This window comes from Mastomys coucha, unplaced genomic scaffold, assembly GCF_008632895.1.
Source record: "Mastomys coucha isolate ucsf_1 unplaced genomic scaffold, UCSF_Mcou_1 pScaffold18, whole genome shotgun sequence".
NCBI classification, from domain to species: domain Eukaryota; kingdom Metazoa; phylum Chordata; class Mammalia; order Rodentia; family Muridae; genus Mastomys; species Mastomys coucha.
In genome coordinates this window covers 71,164,940-71,187,754 of record NW_022196900.1, presented here as the reverse complement: position 1 = coordinate 71,187,754, position 22,815 = coordinate 71,164,940, and the positions used below count along the sequence as shown (strand labels likewise).

The window sequence follows — 22,815 nt, the reverse complement described above, 5'->3', positions numbered from 1 at the left end:
CTCCCCCTCCCTCCCTCCCTCTCTCCCTCTCTCTCTCTTTCTCTCTCTCCCTCGCTCTCGCTCTCTCTCCTTCCTCTGGCTAGTAGACATTCAGCCCTATTCACTATTCTGCCCAGTCATTGGGTAATCTACATTTATTCACAAGGCTAAGAATAAATGATACTTGTTTACATGAATTTGAGACAGGAGATTCTGGGTATAAGCATTGAAATGCTATGTTCCAGTTAAAACATAATATGAGGCTGGAGAAATTGGCATCTGAACAACACAAGTGTAAACATTACATGGTGTACAAAAACATTATGTCAGCAAATATGTTTACAGACATATTCACAATTATGTTCAAGACTCTGAAGACACATTTGTGGCAACCTAGCCAAATAGGGGCCCCAACTAAATAGGATTCAATGAGACTTTTATCACTTAACATGCAGCTTTTACTAATACAGTCTATATTTCTGTGCCATTTACTGCTTCATACTTTTTTGTACCTCTAAAGAATCTATATATCAACTGCAAAAATTACCTTACAAATCATTGATTTTAGGACATAAAACCACACCAGGAAGTTTAGTAAGGTAGAGCATGTCAAGAATCAGAGATTAGGTGGGCAAACACCTGAATGAAGCTTAGGTGACTCCCTGAATCCTGACAGACTCCTGATTTGGAACACATGCCATGCTTATCACATAAAACAGACATGACCTGTAGTCACAAAGGCCCAAAACAGAGTTCTCCATGTTAATAAGGTTCCTATAGGCCCAGAGGACTTAGCCAATAAGCTTCCGTTCCCAGATATTCTTCCTTGAAAAGGGGACGTAATATCAGGCCCACCTTGAGAAGTGGGATGAGGTTTTAAGCATTCACTTTCTGCCATGACAATAAACTGTTTAGAACCATGGACTGTCTCTTTTCACCAACATCCACCGTTGGGAGCCATGAAGAAGTCCTTTGCATACAGAGCCACAGCCTAATCTCCCAGAGAAGGCCTCTCTGTGCTCCCAGCCACAACCACCACCAAGCCGGACACCTCTAACCTAAGGACAATCAAGTTGGGGCTCCCCTTTTCCCGCTGGAACCCAGGCTAGATGCTCTCCCCATCCCGTGGACCCCCAACTCTATTCTCTGCTCTTCCTCGACTCTCAGTAGCACCTGGATGCCCAAGAATCTGAGAATTCCACTGTTCGGCTTTGTCGCAGGCCCTAGGTCCCCTAGACAGCTCTGGCTTTTCTGTGCCTCGGACTGTGTTCTCCTACCCCAGAGCAGTGCCTCAGCACTTTTCTTCATCCCAGCACCCATGCTTGCAGCAGTGTGGGTTAAGCACAAACTCCCCACATACTGCCTTCCCAAGTGGCCCAAGTGGCTTCCGGTGGTGGAGCAGACATATGCCTATAACCCAACAATTATAACTTTCATTCTATGTCATAAGAATCCACATCCTGGACTGTTTTCTCAATATAAAAGTCATATATGAGTCACATTTGCTTGATATGAATACTGAGCTCTGAGGATTAAGAATTTGATGGTCTTCACCTGTTTTCTCCCATGAACCTGGCACAAATCAAAGAAAACAAGACATTCTGTTTGAGAATGACTCATATTCCTAGTGGGTCCCGGGATTCATATGTTTGAATACTTGTTCCCCGGTTGGTGAAATGTGTGGGAAAAATTAGGAGGCATGGTCCTGATGGAAGACATGTGTCACTGGAAATTGGTTTTATTCTCAGTGAACATTCTGCTCGTCAAGATTTGAGTTCTCAGTTGTTCTGTCCACAGGCATTTACTCCACCTTCATAGATTATAACCCTCTGAAGTGCTCAGCCCCAATTAAATGCCTTCTTTTTTAGTTTTCCTTGGTTGTGGTATTTTATCAGAGGAAAAGAAAAGTAACTAATACAGTTATCTAGAAACTTAGGAATAAAAGTCTTAAAATCCTATCCATTTTATTGCTCATTACTATTCCCAACAAACTTGATATTGCTAAAGCTATATATTGAGTGACAGATTTATACCTGAACTTGCTGTGATCATCTGAAATAGGAACATGACAACACAGTGTCCATAAAAACATAGTCCTGTGGATCCCATTGCACCTGTTAAAAACAAGGATGCAAAGTTACAAAGAGTGATATCATTAAGAATTTGCAGGAGTGATATTCGGACTGAGGGGAGAAAAGTAAATAGATTGGTCACATCTATAAGAAAAGATATTTGTAAAATTCAGGCATTCTTCACCATTTCCAACAAACCTAGAAAATAGGTATAAGAAATAGGGGATTTTCAAATGTTGAAATAATTATTTGAGAAAACTTTTGGAGAATTAAACGCTACCTATCTTAGCTTTAGAGAAATCCCCCATCTTCTCTATTTTTATAGGACTTATTTATAAAATTCAAGTTCAGGTTCTGATTTAAAGAGGTGCAGAATTGGAGCTACGTTGAATTTAAATATTCAATGTGCTAAATCTTAATCTAATTAAGAACACTGAAAGGTAGCCAGAAATTCATAGACCTGGGGTAAGGAAATTTTGCCCAGAAATTAGTCTAGCACGGGATAACTAACATGTATTTCTTGACAGAACAATTCATATCTAACTCAGGACCCTCATGGTTTTCTGGTAGCATCTACCATAGATGTACTATACAATTTCCTCATTTACCAAATACCTAAAAATGATCATATTAATGGAGTAAAGTTTTGTTTTGCCTTATAGCTTAAGAAGTGATACAGTATATCATATTTGGAAAGACATAGTGGCCAGTGTGTAAAGCAACACTGAGCCTGGAATCAGGAAGCAAAGAGAGAAGAGAAGTGAGGTCAAGCTACCAAACCACAAGGCCTGTCCCCAGATGACTACCAAATCAAAGCTCCACCTCCTTGCATCCCAAAACTTTCCAAAACAAATCTATCATCTGAGAACAAAGCATTCAGACCTGAAATCCTATGAAGATTGTGATTGCAAATATTGCTGGTCAACTTGAGAGTATATAACATCACCTAGGAGATAGCTCTCTGGGCACATGTGAGAAAAATTCTACACCAGGTTATTTGTGGTAGGAAGATCCTACCTAACTGTGTAACAGTATTCCATGGAGTGTGATCCTAGAATAAATATAAAGAAGAAAGTCAAATGAATAATGTCCTTTGCCTCTGTTTCTAGATAGTGACCAGCTAGCTGCCTCATGTTTCTGCCAACTTTATTTTTCTTGCCATGATTGGCTGAAACTTTTTTTTTTTAACTATTAGGCTGAAATAAACTCAACCTCTCTTAAGTTGCTTTCTTATCTAGCATTTTGTGACAGCAATAAAGAGAAGAGCATTTCAGATTCAGACCATATTACACTCTTGTCCTCATAGGCTCATATTCATTTTATAATAGCAATGCATTTTTTCCAAATCTAGAAGGTAACACAGTCTCTAATGGTCTTAATGTTGTCCAAAAGTTGAAAGTCTCTTCTGAGACTTAATATGTAATCTCTTAATTGGACCACTCTAAAATCCAACAACAAACTACATACTTCAAATACACAGTGGCACAGAGGAAACATTCAAATCCCAAGAGTAAGGAGCAATGAAATAGAAATATTAGAACAAAAGTAAGACTAAGAGCAAATAGCAAATCCTGCAGCTCCGTGCCTGGCATCTAGAGCTCATGGTGTCATTATCTGGATAACTCTCCCACCACCTCCCACTCCTGGAAACTCTGCCCTCTCCAACACACATAGCCCTTAGGGGGGTCGGTCCTACCTGTACCTGTAGGTTTCCATAGTTGATGTCTCCTGGGCCTGCCTTCCCCAAAATCCTGAAATTTCTATTGAAACTTAAACTTTTCTTCCTTGTTTAATAAAATGTTTTCTTGGAGCTTCCCACCAGAATTTCCAACTTTACCGCATAGAGCCTTTTGTGGGTTTCAGAAACTTTTATACAAATTTCCATTACCCTGCACTGTTGCATGTTCCATGCATTCAAAGCCGGTACCATATTGTTGATGTTGCCAAGTTCTGATGTCACATTAAAACTCCCATAGAGGAAATACTAACTTATCCTTAACAGGTAGATACTCTGTCATCGTATCTGGCTTCCCAGATTATAGCACCACACAACCATTGATACATATATGGTCTTTTCATCCTCATATTATCTTATGCGTACTTATTTCTCACAAAGTGATTCATTTAACAACAAAGTAAATTGCCAACACATTCAAGAAGAGTAAATTCTCTTGTCCTATCATGTACAAGTGATTTATGGACAATAACTCTATGACATATCACATATGCTTTAAAGTCAGGGCTGACAGTGCCACCTTCTGTTGTAGAATGCAAAGGACTGCAAATCATAAGGTATGTACTCAAGATTCTGATTTAACTAAGTGGTTTTAAGACCTATATCACTATTTTCTTTGCCATTTATGCCAGATGTTTAGAGATTCTAAGATCTCACCAGAATATCCAATTATGAATCTGATTTATTGGAAGCTGGGACTTCCCCTAGTCATTTGGAAAATCTTATATCAGTAGGTGTGGATCAGATGGGTGGGTCACTCCGCCATGTTGGTAGTGATTGAAGGCCAAATAGTGTCTTGACCAATAATCATACTCAATAGTAAGCTAAAGTGGCTCACAGCTGCCTGTAACTCCCAGGATCTAGTATTCTCTTCTGGCTTCTGTAGACATCTACGTTCATGAACCATACAAATTAGAAAAACATACAGTCATAATAGAAATGAAACAAATATCTGAGTAAGAACATCTGTGTCAGTACTGAATGTACAAGTAGTATTAATAAACTAGAGTTCAGTAATTAACCTACTTTAAAACAGCAATTTTAAAATACTCATTTTCCACATTTGGGCATTTTAAGTAATATTAGTAGCAGCAGTACAAATTTCAGGCCAGAATTGTGGCCAAACTACTAGCTATCAGGTGAACCTTTTACAGGATTAGAGGTCTAGCATGATGCTGTTAAACTTTTATGCACCTGATGGACAAGTCTGAGCTGTGGACTGAACAAAATTCAAAGGTTGACTATGAGGAATGTCTTCTTTATCCATAGTCACTACTCTGGATTACTATGTCAAACCATCTGAGTGAAAACCAAATATCAAAATATTTGCAGTGTTGAAATGAAAGTGATACTCCTATAGGGAAATTTGTTCATTGGAACATTGCTAAAGAAACCTACAAACTTCATTCTCTTCTCTCATAGATGAAGATCATGACCATCTCCATGTCTCATGCTGCTGATTTGTAAAAGCTATTTGAACAGTAGTGAGTTAGGGATTTCATGACTTGGAGTTTCAAGTTAAGGAGACAGAAAATGTCTAGAGATAGAACATGATGGTGATTGCACAGTAATGTGAATATGTTCAATACTGCTAAACAATGCATTTAAAATATTAAATGGAAATTTTATTTTACACATAATTTAAGAATGTTTTTAAAATAGTTTGCTAGTTCTTTTAGAATATCATACAATATACTGAATGTACTCACCCTCTCCATCAACTTTTAACAGCTTTTAAAAGTTTTCAATCCCCTTTCCCTACCCACTCACTTTGTGTCCTTTGTTGTTGTTGTTGCTGCTGCTGCTGTTGTTGCTGCTGCTGCTGTTGCTGCTGCTGCTGCTGTTGTTGAACTATTCAACCATGTTTAAGATGCCCATATAACTTTAGGCGTGGCACTTTCCAGTGTACCATGGTCTACCCACAAGGGATCACACCATTAAAGAAAACTGACTTTCCTTTCTCAGCTGTTTTCAATTGCCAATACCTCCTCAGATACCACTAGAACTTCAGGCCCACCTCTCTACTCTGTGTTTGGATTTTGTTTGGCTTGAGTTAAAGGTGGTGGGTGAATACAATGGCTCAATACGTTCCAAACATAAGAGGGCTGCTGAACATATGGACTCACAGCAGCAATGGCAACACCCTGAAGCCAGTCAGTTTAGTTTTCCTGATAGTTCTAAAGATTTTACGGTAATAAGCAAAATATCCATACAATTTATACAAAATTTAAGTAAAAAACATACAAAAAAGTAATGCCAGGAAGAGTAAAGGGAGGAAACAAGTTCATTGGCAACACCACCACACTAAAGTATTCAATGTCTGGGTGACTATTATTCAACCTTCTGACTCACAATATCACACTAATCTTCAGATATAGGTCAAGTGACAGAAAATAAAGAGCCAGAGCACCTTCCGTGAAGCATAGGAAGTGGAGAAGATTTTTAAAAAAATAATCTATGGAAAGATAACCTACCCCACATTTTAATAAATTCTCTCACTTACTTGGCCCTGGGGATCCTGGGTCAGCTCCCTTTTGTTCCTGTAGAGATATCACAGTTAGATCACCTACATGTTTGACAGTGTTTTTGTGATTATCCAAGAGCCAGGGCAGTATATGCCAGAGGCAGATGGGAGCCAGGAGAACTCACTACCAAAGTTTCTTTTTTGCAGTCACACCTGGATGGACAATTCTCTGACTCTGATATTTACATTACTTTCCAAGGGAGATTCCCAATGAACTGATTACCTCAACATGTAAATGAAGCCATTACTCAACGCTGTTCCTGCACATGGCATTAATCAAGTACTAACATGACTCTCTTGACTGTGGGAAGAAACAAAACAAAATCTGACTCATAAATGTCATGTAATTAGCAATGCAGTCAAGAGCTGTGATAATTTGATTTTAAAACCTAATCTGTACTTAGAAGTGAAAGGAGACAAATAAAGGTCTCCAGCTACATTACGTATTCAAGGGAGGTTTCAGAAAGCCCATGATTGCTGCAAGGAGTCTTGAAACAAAATTACTCTCAAGGCAGTTAAACAAAGATATACAGCAGGTATTCTAGTCTTTGAGCAAAATGACTTTAGAAATATTGAAAGGAAAATACTTTTAAAAAAAGAAAATCTTTAATTTTTACAGTCCAGCAGTTATTCCCCTCCCGGGCTGCCCTCCAACAATTCCTCATCCCATTCCTCCTCCCCCACCCCACTCTCATCTCCACAAGGATATATCCCTCCCCCACAACTCCAGAAGGCCTCTCCACCCCCTGGGTTCTCAAGTCTCTCTAGGGTTAGGTGCATCTTCTCTTACTGAGGCCAGACCAGGTAGTCCTCTTCTGTATATGTGTCAAAGACTTGGGTCAGCTAGTGTATGCTGCCTGGTTGGTGGCTCAGTGTCAAAGATTTCAGGGTTTCAAGTTAGTTGAGACTGCTGGTCTTCCTATGGGATCGCTCTCCTCCTCAGCTTTTTCCAGTCTTTCCCTAATTCAACCATAAGGGTTCCCGGCTTCTGTCCATTAGTTGGGTATAAGTATCTACATCTGACTTGTTCAGCTGCTTGTTGGGCCTATCCAAGGCATCCATGCTAGGCTCCTGTCTGTAAGCACACTATACCATCAATAGTGTCAGGCCTTGGAGCCTCCCCTTGAGCTGGATACCAATTTGAGCCAATCACTGGACTTCCTTTCCCTCAGTCTCTTCTCCATTTTTGTACCTGTATTTCTTTTAGACAGGAACAGTTTTGGGTCAGAGTTTTTGACTGTAAGATGGCAACTCTATTCCTCCGCTTGATGCCCTGTCTTTCTACTGGAGATAGACTCTACACTCCCTCTCCCCACTGCAGGTCATTTCATCTAAGGTCCCTCCCTTTGAGTCCTCACAGTCTTTCACCTCCCATGTCTCTGGTACATTTTGGAGGGTTCTCCACCTACCACCTCCCAAAGTTGCATATTTCCATTCATTCTGCTGGCCTTCAAGACTTTGCCCCTGTCCCCATTCCCCAAATAACTGATTATGTTTCCCTTGTGCCCTCCCCTCCCCTCTCCCACCCAAGTTCCTACCTCCCTTTGCCTCCCATGATTACTTTATTCTCCCTCCCAGGTGGAATTGAAGCATACTCACTAGGGCCCTTCTGCATGTTAACCTTCTTGAGTTCTGTGAATTGTACCCTGGGTATTCTGTACTTTTTTGCTAATATCCACTTGTTAGTGAGTACATACTATGCATGTCCTTTTAGATCTGAGTTACCTCACTCAGGATGATATTTTCTAGTTCCATCCATTTGCCTGTAAAACTCATGATGTCCTTGTTCTTTTTTTTTATTGCATATTTTCTTTTTTTACATGTCATATGATTTCTCCTTTCCCAGTTTCCCCTCCAAAAAAAAAAAAGAACAAACACCTGTTGCCTCCCTCCTCCCTGCTTGCCACCCCACCCTCTCCCACTTATTGGCCCTGGCATTCCCCTACACTGGGGCACAGTACCTTCACAGGGCCAAGGGCCTCTCCTCCCATTGATGATCGACTTTGCAATCCTCTGCTATATACATGCTGCCAGAAGTAGAGGATGTCCTTGTTCTTAATATCTGAGTAGCATTACATTGTGTAAATGAACCACATTTTTTGTTTCCATTCTTTTGTCGTGGGACATCTGGGTTTTTTCCACCTTCTAGCTATCACAAACAAGGCCACTATGAACATAGTGGAAAGTGTGCCCCTGTGACATGGTGGGGCATCTTTTGGGTATATTCCCAAGAGTGGTATTGCTGGGTCCCAAGGTTGATCTATTTCCAATTTTTTGAGGGACCTCCAGATTAATTTCCAGAATGGTTTGCAATCCCACCAGCAATTTGAAGAGTATTCCTCTTTCTCCACCTCCTCTCCAATGTGCTTTGTTACCTGAGGTTTTGATCTTAGCCATTCTGATTGGTGCAAGGTGGAATCTTGGGGTCATTTTCATTTTCATTTCTCTGATCACTAAGGACTTTGAACACTTCTTTAGGTGCTTTCAGCCATTCGAGATTCCTCTGTTGTGAATTCTGTTTAGTTCTTATACCCCATTTTTTGATTGGGTTGTTTGATTATTTTGTTGGTTAGCTTCTTGAGTTCTTTATATATTTTGGATATTAGCTCTCTATCAGATGTGGTGTTAGTGAAGTTTTTCACAATCTGTGGGTTGCTGATTTGTTTTATTGACTATGTCATTTGCCTTACAGAAGCTTTCCAGTTTCATGAGGTCCCATTTATCAATTCTTTATCTTAGAGCATGAGACATTCGAGTTCTGTTTAGGAAATTTCTTCCTGTGCCAATGAGTTCAAGACTCTTTCCCACTTTCTCTTCTATTAGATTCAGTTTGAAATTCTATAATCATTGCTATTACTGGTTACACTCCTATCAATATTCACCCTTTGAAAAATTTAATCAGAATCACCTGAAGACTTTTGTTGTAGCTTTCAAGTCTTTTTCTAGCTGATTTAATAATCTTTTCTTAATTCCTTCTCAAACATTCCAAACACTCTACCTCATTTTTCAGGCATATAGTAATGGAGAAAAAAATTCCATTTTGGTACCAACTCCATATATAAATAAGCTATTTACTCCTATAGCAAATATCTAAGTTAATTTGAAAAATAACAAGGTTTATTTTGGCTGGTGATTTTTGAGATCTCCAGTATACATAATGAACATGTAGCTTTTAGGTCTATCATATAGAGGTAGTTCAATATGATGGAATAAATAGCAAAGTCAATCACCATATATGGGAAACCAGAGTGAAAAAAGGAGCCAGGATCCTACTACTTCTAAGGGAATGCACACAGTAACACAAAGAACTTTCATCAGCTGGAACTCTTCAAGAATTCATTGCCCTGCTCCCAATCACACCAGGGTATGGATTACGTAAGCCTTTACTACATGGATTGGGGAAGACAGTTCTAAATTAAAATGTAACAGTTAGTATACTTTTTCATGTCTTTTGAATTATACATATTTACTAGTCATACATTTATTTTTATGACAAATTCATTGAATAATTTGAAGCATGGTTATATATTTTATTGAATGTATCTTTCATGTTTGTCTTATTCTTAGACATTATGTGGATTGTAGTTTGAATTAGAGCTGTGGTTCTCAACCTTCCTAATGTTCCAGCCTCTTAATACAATTTGTCATGTTCTGGCAACCCAAACAACCATGAAATTATTTTCATTGTTATTTCATAACTATAATTTGGCTAATTTATGTAAATATCTGGTATGCATATTGTCTTAGGTGATCCCTGTGAAGGGCTCATCCAAGTCCCAGAGGGGTCACAAATATCAGGTGGAGAACTGCTAGATTAGAGGTTTAATCGGACTTTAATTTTGATTATTTATCCATTTATTTATTTAATGTGTGAGTGAGTGTGTTTATACCACACACATACACCACAGTACACAGATAGAGGTAAGAGAACAACTTGAGAGAATTAGTCTTCTCCTATCATGTGCATTCCAGGGATCAAACTCAAATACAGACTTTGTAGCAATCACTTTTACCTGATGAGCTTTTTCACCAGCTCCAAGGCTTTAATAAAGGAAACATAAAAATGTGAGTATGTCATATATATATATGACATATATACATATATATATATCCAGTAAATTATAATATTCAATTTTCTCTTACTTTAAATATATTACCAGCCATTGATATTTAGTGGTTAGATCATAAATATGTAACCATCCATTAGTATACATGTAAGGTTACTTCCATGATCCTCATATATACAAAAAGATACTAATATTTAAGTTCCTTGAAACAATATTTTGACATTTACATAGGACTATGAACAACTTCTCCAAGACATTAAAATGTCTTCATATTACACATAATACCTAATATAATACTCTCTGTCTGTCTGTCTATCTGTTTGTCTATTTCCCTTCTTCTCTCCAACTTGTGGATATGATATAAACTCTATGCTACTGCTCCAGCACTATGCCTGTCTGCTCTAAATTACTTCCCACATAATGATCATAGGTTTACCCATTGAAACTAGAAGCAAGCCCCAATAAACACATTCTTTTGTAAGTTGCCTTTGTAATGATCTCTTTACAGCAATAAAAAAGAGATAAAATTGTAAAAAGTGCAAAGAATGTTCAAGAAGGATGAAAACAGTAATTATCAGTAAATGGAATACATAAGAGCAGTGTAAAATGATCTATATAAAAAACTGTGTTTCATTAGAAGATTATCAGATAGTCAGTATTAAAATTTTCCTGTATGTTGAGAGAGAAGAATTAAAGACCGCCACAGATGCACAGTAATGACCCTATGAATTACTTGTGAAAACACAGCATAAAAAATATATAAGCCTAAATTCTCTGTGATGGCACACTTTCAGTAAAATAAAAGTACTAATGAAAGAGAAACCTAAAATTTTTCATTACTAATTTTAGATAACTAATACTTAACTTAAATAAACCCATGTTCTTCATATATCTTGTTTTGTTTCGGGAACAGGCAGAACCTTAAGTAACAATGATTCATAAAGTGAGGCTTTATTTAAAATGTAAATTACTCTCTCCATCTGCCTCTTATGACTATTTTATTGCCCCTTCTAAGTGAGAGTCAAGCTTCCTCACTTGGGCCTTCCTTCTTGTTTAGCTTCTTTGAGTCTATGTGATATAACAAGGTATCTTGTATTTTATGGCTAGTATCCACTTATATGTAAGTACATACCATGCATGTTCATTTGGAACTGGGTTACCTCACTGAGGATGATATTCTCAAGTTCCATCCATTTTCCTGCAAAATTAATGTTGTATTTGAGGGGAAAGAGGAAGTGAAATGGGGATTTCTGTAGGGTAGTGGTCTGTTCAGACAACTTAGGCTCAGTCGAATAATAGGTCTAGAATCCCAGAGTACCCAGTGGGCAATTTCTGTTCACAAGGTAGGTGTCTGGCCAGAACTCCTCAGTCTTTGGCCCCTGCTTCAGTCACAACCTCTCACAGCTGCCTCCACAGGAGATGTGTGCTCTATCAGGTAGACAATGCTCCAAGTTCCCAGCATTCTAGCTGGACCCAACCCCCAGTCAATTGACCACAGCCAGGTATGCCTCACCACAAAGACAGATAGCCATGCCTCACACAATATAAGGGGTGGTTCACCCCCTCCCCGTTCACAGGAACGGTGAAGCAGCTGGGGCAGGATCCTTGAGGACTCCATCTGCACCCAAGAGCTAAGGCTGTTCCATTGTCCTCTGTACACAGGTCCCGCCAGGAGAGAGCTGGTCTCCCAGAAGCACTCTCACTCCTAGGCTCAGAGGTGAAATCTCCACTTTCTTACCAATAACTGTCCAAAGCTGAATGAGCCAAAAACACACAGGACACAGGAACAGTGGAGTAGCTGAAACAGGATCCTAAAGGTCTCCATGTGTACCTGGGAACTAAGGCTGTTCCACATCTCTCCATACCAAACCATGACCAGGAAAGAGGTGGTCTTGACAGAGGTGCTGACAAAGGCTTAGAGGCCCAGAGGAGGGACAAGCTCCAGTCAGAGACAGCAAGACCAACTAAAACCAGATATATCCAGATGGTGAAAGACAAGCACAAGAAACTTACCAATATAAACCAAGGCTACTTGGAATCATCAGGACTCAGTTCTCCCACTAGAGCAAGTCCTGGATACTCCAACACACAGGAAAAGCAAGATTCAGATTTAAAATCACATCTCATGATGCTGATAGAGGATTTTAAGAAAGACATAAATAACTCCCTTAAAGAAATACAGGAGAACAAGGTGAACAGCTAGAAGCCCTAAAGGAGGAAACACAAAAATCCCTTAAAAAATTGCAGGAAAACACAACCAAAGTGGAGAAGGAATTGAACAAACCCTCCAGGATATAAAATTAGAAGTAGAAAAAATAAGGAAATCACAAAGGGAGACATCTCTGGAGATAGAAATCCTAAGAAAGAGTTCAGAAGCCATAGATGCAGGCAACATCAAGAGAATACAAGAGATGGCAAGAGAATCTCATATGCAGAAGATACCATAGAAACCATTGACACAACAGTCAAAGAAAATGCAAAATGCCAAAAGCTCCTAACAAAAATCCTCCAGGAAATCCAGGACACAATGAGAAGACCAAATAGGTATAGAAGGGAGTGAAGATTTCCAAATTAAAGGGCCAGTAAATATCTTCAAAAAAAAAGATATTGAAGAAAATGTCTCTAATGTAAAGAAAGAGATGCCCATAAACATAAAAGAAGCCTACAGAACTGTAAATAGATTGGACCAGAAAATAAATTCCTCCAATCACATAATAGTCAAAACATCAAATGCACAAAACAAAGAAAGAATATTAAAAGCGGTAAGGGAAAAAGGTCAAGGAACATATAAAGGCAGACCTATCAGAATTACACCAGACTTCTCACCAGAGACTCTAAAGGCCAGAAAATCCTGAGGAGATATCATACAGACCCTTAGAGAACACAAATGCCAGCCAAGGTTACTATACTCAGTAAAACAAATGCTGAACACATTTCAAATGAGAATATCTTCATACAGAAAAAAAAAATGAAAGAAAGTAAAAAAGAAACAAAAAAACTCTCAATTACCATAGATGGAGAAACTAAGATATTCCATGACAAAAATAAATTTACATAATATCTTTCCACAAATCCAGCCCTTCAAGGGATAATAAATGAAAAACTCCAACACAAGGAGGGAAACTACACCCTAGAAAAAGCAAGAAAATAATCTTCTTTTAACAAACCAAAAAGAAGATAGCCACATAAACATAATCCCACCTCTAACAACAAAAATAACAGGAAGCGCATCTTCTCTCCAGTGTGTTTCTAAGCCAGGAGCAGCCAGCTGGGAGGCACAGGCCCCACAAGTGGCAGGGGAATAGCAAGATGGCAGGGACAGGATCCTCTCAGCTTCGGAGTGAGAGAGCTGGATCAGCAACCTTCTCTGCCCCTTCCCTGCATGTGGAGGGCTTTAACCCAGAGACTCCGGTGAGATCCACCATCTTCTCTCCAGTGAGTTTCTAAGCCAGGAACAGCCAGCTGGGAGGCACAGGCCCCACGAGTGGCAGGGGAGTCACAGGGCAGCAGCTACAGGACAAGCTCTAGTCAGAGACACTAAGAATATCTAACACCAAAATTCAAGAGATGGCGAAAGGCAAACGCAAGAATCCTACCAACAGAAGCCAAGACTACTTGGCTTCATCAGAACCTAGTACTTCTACTGCAGCAAGTCCTGGATATCCCAAAACACTGGAAAAGCAAGAATTGGATCTAAAATCATATCTCACAATGGTGATAAAGGAACTTAAGTAGGACATGAATAACTCCCTTAAAGAAATACAGGAGAACGCAGGTAAAGAGGTACAAGCCCTTAAAGAGGAAACAAAAAACCTATAAAAAATTATAGGAGATCACAAGTAAACAAGTAGAAGCACTTAAAGAGCAAACTCAAGAATCCCTTAAGGAATTGCAGGAAAACACAAACAGGTGAAGGTGTGGGGAGCTGTGAATCTTGAGAGGCATTCGCCATGGCAGGATGGCGCCTACTTCCGCTGTTAACTCCTAGTGGACAACTGTTTGCGCATGTGCATGGAGTGAAAAGGACGCCATGTCACGGCCCATCCCGGGGCGTTACGTAGGGTAATGAGCGAACAGCCAATCATGAGCAGGCACGCCAAGCTGTGGGCAGATACGCTGCACTGTGGTGTATATAAGCAGTGAAGATTTTGGGCTCGACCCTTTTTCCCTATGGATGGAGACAATAAAACGTTGGTTGCTGCAGAAGGAACCTAGTGTGTCCACGTGTCTTCTTGCTGGCAAGACGACTGCACGGGCTACAGAAGGAATTGAGTAAAACCATCCAGGACGTAAAAATGAAAGTAGAAACAATAAAAAATCACAAAAAGAGACAACTCTAGAGTTAGAAATCTTAGGAAAGAAGTCAGGAAATATATATGCAAGCATCACTAACAGAATACAAGAGATAGAAGAGAGAATCTCAGGGGCAGAAGATAACATAGACAACATTGATAGATCAGTCAAAGAAAATGCAAAAAGCAAAAAGACCCTAACCCAAAACATCCAGGAAATCCAGGACACAATGAGAAGACCAAATCTAAGGATAATAGGCATAGAAGAGAGTGAAGGCCTCCAAGTTAAAGGGCCAGTAAAAATCTTCAAAAAAATTATAGAAGAAACCTTTCCTATCCTAAAGAAAGAGATGCCCATGAACATACAAGAAGCCTAGAGAACCCCAAATAGACTGGACCAGAAAAGAAATTCCGCCCACCATATAATAGTCAAGACACCAAATGCACAAAACAAAGAAAGAATACTAAAAGCAGTAAGGGAAAAAGGTCAAGTAACATATAAAGGCAGGCCTATCAGAATTATACCAGATTTCTCACCAGACACTATGAAAGCTAGAAGATCATGGGCAGATATCACAAAGACTCTAAGAGAACACAAATGACAGCCCAGACTACTATACCCAGCAAAACTCTCAATCACCATAGATGGAGAAACCAAAGTATTCCATGACAAAACAAAATTCACACAATACATCTTCACAAATCCAGCCCTTCAAAGAGTAATAAATGGGAAACTCCAACACAAGGAAGGGAACTACATCCCTGAAAAAGCAAAAATGTAATCTTCCAACAAAACTAAAAGAAGATAGACACATGAACGAAATACAACCTCTAACTACAAAAATGACAGGTAGCAACAATTACTTGTCCTTAATATCTATTAATATCAATGGACTCAATTCTCCAATAAAAAGACATAGACTATCAGATTGGGTATATAAACAGGACCCAACATTTTACTGCATAAAGGAAACCCACCTCAGTGACAAAGACAGACACTACCTCAGAATAAAAGGCTGGAAAACAATTCTCCAAGCTAATGGCCCCAAGAAAAAAAGCTGGAGTAGCCATACTAACATTGAACAAAATCGAATTTCACCCTAAAGTGATCAAAAAAGATAAGGAGGGACATTTCATATTCATCAAAGGTATGATCTACCAAGATGAACTCTCAATTCTGAACCTCTATGCTTCAAATTCAAGGGCATCTACATTCATAACCGAAACTCTACTAAAGATCAAAGCACATATTACACTACACACAATAGTAGTGGGAGATTTCAACACCCCACTCTCTGCAATGGACAGATCATGGAAACAGAAACTAAACAAAGACACAGATTAACAGAAGTTATGAAACAGTTGGACTTAAGAGGTAACTATAGAACTGTTTATCCTAAAACAAAAGGATATAACTTCTAAGAACCTCATGGTACCTTCTCCAAAATTGACCATGTAATTGGTCACAAATCAGGCCTCAACAGATACAAGAAGATTGAAATAATTCCTTGTATCCTATCAGATCACCATGGACTAAGGCTGCTCCTCAATAACAACATAAACAATAGAATGCCCGCATACACGTGGAAGCTTAACGGCACACTACTCAATGATAACTTGGTCAAGGAAGAAATAAAGAAAGAAAAATCATATGACATGTAAATAAAGAAAATATCTAAATAAAGAAAAAGAAAAGAAAAAGAAAATGAAGCGACAACATACTCAGACCTATGGGACACAATGAAAGCAGTGCTAACAGGAAAAATCATAGTTGTGAGTGCTTCCAAAAGAAATTGAGAGAGAGCATACACTAACAGCTGACAGCACATCTGAAAGCTCTAGAACAAAAAGAAGCAAACACATCCAAAAGGAGTAGACAGCAGGAAATAATCGAACTCAGGACTAAAATCCACCAAGTAGAACCAAAAAGAACTATAGAAAGAATCAACAAAACCAGGAGCTTGTTATCAACAAGATAGATAAACCATTAGCCAGACTAACCAGAGGGCACAGAGACAGTATCCAAATTAACAAAATCAAAAATTAAAAGGGAGACATAACAACAGAAAATGAAAAAATCCAAAATATCTTGAGATCCTACTACAAAAGCCTATACTCAACAAAACTGGAAAATCTGAATGAAATGGACAATTTTCTAGATAGATAGAAAATGCAAATCCAAAGTTAAATCAGGAGCAGATAAACTATCTAAATAGTCCCATAAAGAAATAGAGGCAGTCATTAAACGTATACCAGCCAAAAAAGCCCAGGACCAGATGTGTTTAGTGCAGAATTTTATCAGACCTTTAAAGAAGAACTAATACCAATACTCTTCAAACTATTACACAAAAAAGAAACAGCAGGAACACTACCCAGTAGTCACAGTTACACTGAGTAACTTGGAGATGGAACAGTTTCTGTCTAATCAGGAACATTTTTCAATTTTCTTTTATAGAAGACTTCATAAGACATTTTTTTCTACTTACATCATGCTTAATATTCCAAATAGATCTTAAAAACTGGTTGGGTGCATATTAGGTTTATCTTCAGAATATATCATGTATATTTAAGAGGCATTTAACTATTATAAATTATTTTGGTGATTTAAAATAAGTCAATACTGAGATGTATATTTTAAAATAAATTTTATTAGTTTAATAAAAAATAATAAAAACATGTAAATTAAATCTATTCTACTAGGGTATTTCTATTATGACTTTTCTCACATTTTTTTCCTTTTAGTAAGATTTTTGTTAACATATGAGATTATAATTTAATTATATTTTTCTTTTTTCTTTCTTCCCTTTAAACATCCTCATAAAAGCCTCCATAAACTCTCTCAAAGACATGGCCTCTTTTTTCAATAAATTTTATTCATATAGATAGATAGATAGATAGATAGATAGATAGATAGATAGATAGATAGATAGAGATAGAGATAATATACACATAATAAATATAATAATATATTCCCAAATATAACTTGTTCAGCTTGCATAATGTGTCTTGTTTATATGTTTTCAGGGCTGATGTTTTGACACTGGACAATCAGTTGGCAGCTTTTCCCTGTGGAAACCACTTCTCCTACTCTCAGCTTTTTTTTTTTTTTTGGTTGTTCTCTATATAGGATTGAGGCTTCATTGGCCTTTTCCCAGTCCTGTTTGGCTGTCCTTGTTCTTCTCCCATTTAGTCAGACATGTGGGTGAAAGTTGTTTTAATAATAAAATGATGATTGGTAAGACAAAACATACTATCAGAAAAAGTGTCACAGATAGCAACTCAGTTATCCAGTTGTTGTATAAGGGAAACCGAGGATCTGAAAGAGAAACTAAAGAAGGTGACAAAATTAGGAAACTAGTGATATTGTGTGGTTCAACTTTTTGAAATATCATTTATTATTCCTTTGCATGCTACCAAATGTCTTTAATACAGGCTGAGTACTGTGATGCATACCAATATTGTCAGCAGTTAGGAAGCTGAGGGACTCAGGAAGCCACAACCATATGATCTCTTAAGCAAAATCTGAACAATGAAAACAACAGCTGACATGCCAACGCGGTTGGCAGAAATCGCACAAGGACCTACCCCTAGATTAAGAGCTGCAGGCCATTGTTGGCTGCATCTTGGTAGTGTACTTACAGAGTTACACATATATTCAACATATATTCCAGCTCAATTTACAGTTATCATTTCCAAAGAAATCTCTGCAATCCCTGTGTATTCAGAAAATTCAAAATATCATCTGTAATCAGGAATAATTTAGAAGCTAAGACGGTCTTTGTCCTAGTCTTTGTCTCCTCACATTTTCTTCTACAGAATATTTAGGAGCAAGAAGCATTTAGTTGAATGCAAATGTTTGGAGGTTTTGGGGTTTGGGGTTTGATTTGGTTTAATCTCACCTTGGATTTGTATGTTATTTTTGAATAACAATGTACTTATTTTAATTTCACAATAATGTACAGGGTTTCTTTTTCTCCCCTGGTTTTGTAAATTGCAAGGTTGGATGCTGTAATTTTCAGTAGTGATGTTTGATATACCTGCTTGCAAATCCTCTTTTCCAGAGCCTTTCTAGCAAGACAATTGGAAATGAAGAAATAAAGAAAGACTTGCTGCAACCCCTGTAACTTTAAATTTCTCACTTCTGCTTGAGAAGTCAAGCTAAAAATAATAAAATGAAATGAAATGAAATGAAATAAAATAATGAAAAGTTTCTGTGTTTGATTGTAGATAACTCTTCTCTACATGAGTTTTCCTATAAGCCTCTAAATAATGGAGACCTGCCAAAGCATCAAAAGCAGCTAGGATAATTATATCAATCATTTCATTAATTCCCTTTTAAGTAATGGCCACATCTTATTAGAAGTACACCCATAGAAAGATTTCAAAGTTTCATAAATCTTCTTAAAGGGCATATTTGTTCAGGATATTTATTACCACTAGAAATCATTGGGAAAAGTTAATATCAAGTATGCTACAATGTAAACTGTGAGCTCTAAATAGACACTAAAACTTGAGTTTGTGTCATGGATTCAAACTGACAGTTAATTAACAGCAATACTTAAATTCTTAATTGTGATTCACTGGACTTTGGTCATATTTTCTGATCATGTTTTTGTTTTTCTCTTTGTGGCAGAAGGAGCAGGAAGCCCTGGTGTCTAGCACAGCTGGAACCATTGTGGAATCCATGAGAGCAGCTCTAGTCCTTGACATCTGCAATTGTAATGCTGGAAAATGGGCTTGTGAGATGTCATCAAAAGCACAGGTTCTCCTAGTAGTGATGAAACTCTCACACAACTACATCCCCAGGAAACATTTTTTTTAGTAAAATGAGATCAGCTAAGGGATATCCCCCCACTACTAATCCCATTTACCTCTGTGCCGGTGAGGTAAATATATAGCAAAGAGTACTCCAGTACAGACTAAGAAATGCAGTATTTGAATAGGCCAGGAATTCAACACAGGAAGACATCTGCGTAGGCATCCAGATGCACACCCTAGAACAGAGAAGGGTAGAATATACAACAAGGAGCACATGATTGTACTATATTAGGCTACAGGTAACTACCTGGAAGGCAGGAGTCACTATCTCATGCCCTCTTGATCTATTTAGCAGAGATCCACCTGAAAGTTTGGTTTGTAATTAGTGGCAAGACAGAATGGGATAAAGTTGCTGTACTAGGAGATCTATATTTGAAGCAGCAAAAGTTGGATCTATTCCATTTTAAGCTGAACTACTTCTGCAAAAGGAAGTTATTCCTTTTACTTTCAAATTTTAATTTTTCATTTATTTTATTGCCTTATTGTATGCTCCTTTAGAGCTATAGAAGTGACTATGGGAACTAAAGGGCCATAAGGCATGTCAGTAGACACAATCCCTAAGAACAGCCATGTCTTGGGAATCTCAATGTTATCAGTGTGAAATTCGGCATTTCTAAGATAAAAAACAATCCTGGGTCGGCTTGTGATAAGCATCACACTGGGAGATCAATGTCATCTAGTTTTGCCTAACACTTGCATGACTTGGAATCAAATTTCTTAAAGATGCTTTAATTATTCTACCTTCATCATATAATTACCTTTTCTCATGAAAAAGCAGCAGATGAATAGAAGATATACAATGAACATTATACATGCAATGAAAACTAAACTTTTCATCCAAATATGGTCTTGATTAAAGAGTTCACCTACAAGAAAGGACAGAATGTCTTACAGTCAATATGAACACCATAAACAGCATCAATGGTTTGGGAAATTGTTGATCCTTCCCCTTAAAGTCCTGGAATCCCATGTCTGTGATGTGTTCATCATATAATATCCCTGTGTCAGATACAGTTTTGTTACCTTGTAAGCATTTTAAAATATATTCTACTATGCCAGGCATGCTTTTAATCCCAGCACTTGGGAGTCAGAGGCAGAAAGATTTCTGAGTTTGAGGCCAGCCTGGTCTACAGAATTTTATACACTATGTATAAGATCTTTCTGATTCATCTCTGGAATTCACATGTTATACCTCCAAAGGACAAACATGAGTAAGCAGTCTGCACTTTAGTTGCACACGTTACTACTGATTTTTCTAGTTTCCGTCAACTATCATTCAGTACGATACTCAAATGTAAGAATACTACTGAATATTATATGAGAATGCTAAAAGCTTTCTGCTTGAACTCATTTAGGATTCAAAATGTAAAAAAAAAAAAATCCATACAGTTGGCAACAAGCACAAGGGCACAAAGCCACACAACTTTCATCCCAGCACTCTAGGAGCATAGACTAGAAGATCTGAATATATTCAAGACCAGCCTAGGAAATTATACAAGTTACAGGGTAGCTAGGGCTACTTGGTGAGATTTTTTTTTTCTCAAAATCAAAAATAAACAAATAGACAAAAATAAAAATAAAATAACTCATTAAAGTTTACTTACTGAGGGTATAGTAAGTAAAACTGCTTGCCACAAAGCCAGGCAGTGGTGGCACACAACTTTAATCCCAGCACTTGGGAGGCAGAGGCAGACGGGCTTCTAAATTTGAGGCCAGCCTGGTCAACAGAGTGAGTTCCAGGATAGCCAGAGCTATACAGAGAAACCCTGTTTCAAAATAAATAAATAAATAAATAAACAAAACATAACAAAAACAAAAAACAAAACAAAACAAAAAAAATGCTTACCATAAAAGGTTGAGGACCCAAGTTTAAACTCTGAAACCCAATGTAGGAGAAAAAAAATGTAACTCAAGAAAGTTCTCCTCTGACATTTACATATGCTCACATGTGTGTACACACACATATACACACACAAAACTAAATGAAATGAAAATTTAAAACATTATGTAAATTACATATTCCTTTCTTAGATACATATCCATAACATAGATAAAACATAGATAAAATATAAACAACACAAAACATAAATAACCTTAATAAAACTAGAAAAATATATCAACAAATTCTTAGTTACCAAAAATATGCATCTTATTAAACTTACTCAGAAATATTATGTCTACTGAAATAACTGTCAATGGCAATCAAGATGTTTTTATTATAGACTTCTGAAACTCTCATCATACCACATGACAATACCTGTCCTTCTAAAACCCAAAGGAACTCCATAGTATAATAAGCCTTTTTAATGTTAATTGTCTCCCAAATTTTGCCTTTATATTTCCAGATGAACAGCCAAACCAGATGACAGTACTCACTTGCTAGAAGGATACTTGTTTGCTTCTCTTCACCTGTTAGAGGGTTAAAAACACAGCAAATGATGCTGCCCTGTGACATGTTTGTGAGAAGAGTCATCTTCATGTGGAAAAATCTGGCTTCATCCTGTGAGTATGATTTTGATGAGTGCAGAAGTGTTTCCCCATTGCTATCTCTCCACTCCATTTGGGGTCTTGGGAACCACCCTCCTGAATTACACTCCACCATGATTCCATCAGCATCAGGATCCTGAACATGGATTTCTGTCTCCAATCCAACTGCTGGAAAAAATGAGAAAAAAATACAATGGGAATATTGTGCTGAAGTTGAATTGACAATTTTGAGGATTAAAAGACAATAGTTTGTTCTATAATCTCAGAACTTTGATGAATTAATACAATATTTGATTTACAAGTTAGAGTAACCAGTAGGCATTTGATGTTTATCCACTGCATAGTGTATACTATTTTTTAGTTGGCTACATGATTTTCACTCATTATTTTAATATTTTCTTAAACAGTTTCTTCAACCAATGGATCTGGGAAAACTGGATGTTCACATAGAAATTTAAATTAGACTAGAATTTATCACCTTACTCCAAATCTAATTTCAAGTAGACCAAAGACATAAACATGAAGCCAGGAACGACTAGAAGAAAGTATAGGCATTAAGCTACACGATAGAAGTTTAGAAAACACTTCATCATTTCTAGATTAACTATTGATGAATGGGCATTTATGAAATTAAAAGCTTCTGCACATTTGACATGGGATTAATATAAACAATGAATAAAGAACTCACAAATGAAAGAAAGGAAGGAAGGAAGGAAGGAAGAAATAAAGAATAAACAAATAATAAAACAAAGAAAGAAACAGAAAAAGAAAGGATCCTTTCAAAACAGTGAGTCTGGGACCTGAACAAAAGTTCTGGAAAGAAGAGAAATAAATGGTAAGT

At 37.6% G+C, this 22,815-nt stretch overlaps 2 protein-coding genes across 4 annotated transcripts in view; both read right to left on the bottom strand.

The window, feature by feature from the left end:
• The window catches only part of LOC116096415 (selection and upkeep of intraepithelial T-cells protein 1-like), a 22,843-nt gene extending 16,371 nt beyond the window's left edge, over positions 1-6,472 (bottom strand). The window contains exons 1-2 of one of the 2 annotated variants that reach the window (XM_031378213.1): positions 6,290-6,472; positions 2,013-2,093 (exon numbers count right to left, since the gene is read on the bottom strand). In XM_031378213.1, coding sequence (XP_031234073.1) covers positions 2,013-2,088 — 76 coding nt within the window. In that variant the 5' untranslated portion in view covers positions 2,089-2,093; positions 6,290-6,472. Of the gene's footprint in view, positions 1-2,012; positions 2,094-5,556; positions 5,882-6,289 lie in introns of those variants that run through there. The other variant, XM_031378214.1, reaches the window with a different exon arrangement.
• An 11,189-nt stretch (positions 6,473-17,661) lies between these two features.
• The window catches only part of LOC116095498 (selection and upkeep of intraepithelial T-cells protein 8-like), a 9,889-nt gene continuing 4,735 nt past the window's right edge, over positions 17,662-22,815 (bottom strand). For both annotated transcript variants that reach the window (XM_031376849.1, XM_031376848.1), the window contains 4 exons: positions 21,864-22,142; positions 20,246-20,353; positions 19,541-19,663; positions 17,662-17,997 (listed from right to left, as the gene is read on the bottom strand). In XM_031376849.1, coding sequence (XP_031232709.1) covers positions 17,807-17,997; positions 19,541-19,663; positions 20,246-20,353; positions 21,864-22,142 — 701 coding nt within the window. In that variant the 3' untranslated portion in view covers positions 17,662-17,806. The remainder of the gene's footprint in view (positions 17,998-19,540; positions 19,664-20,245; positions 20,354-21,863; positions 22,143-22,815) is intronic.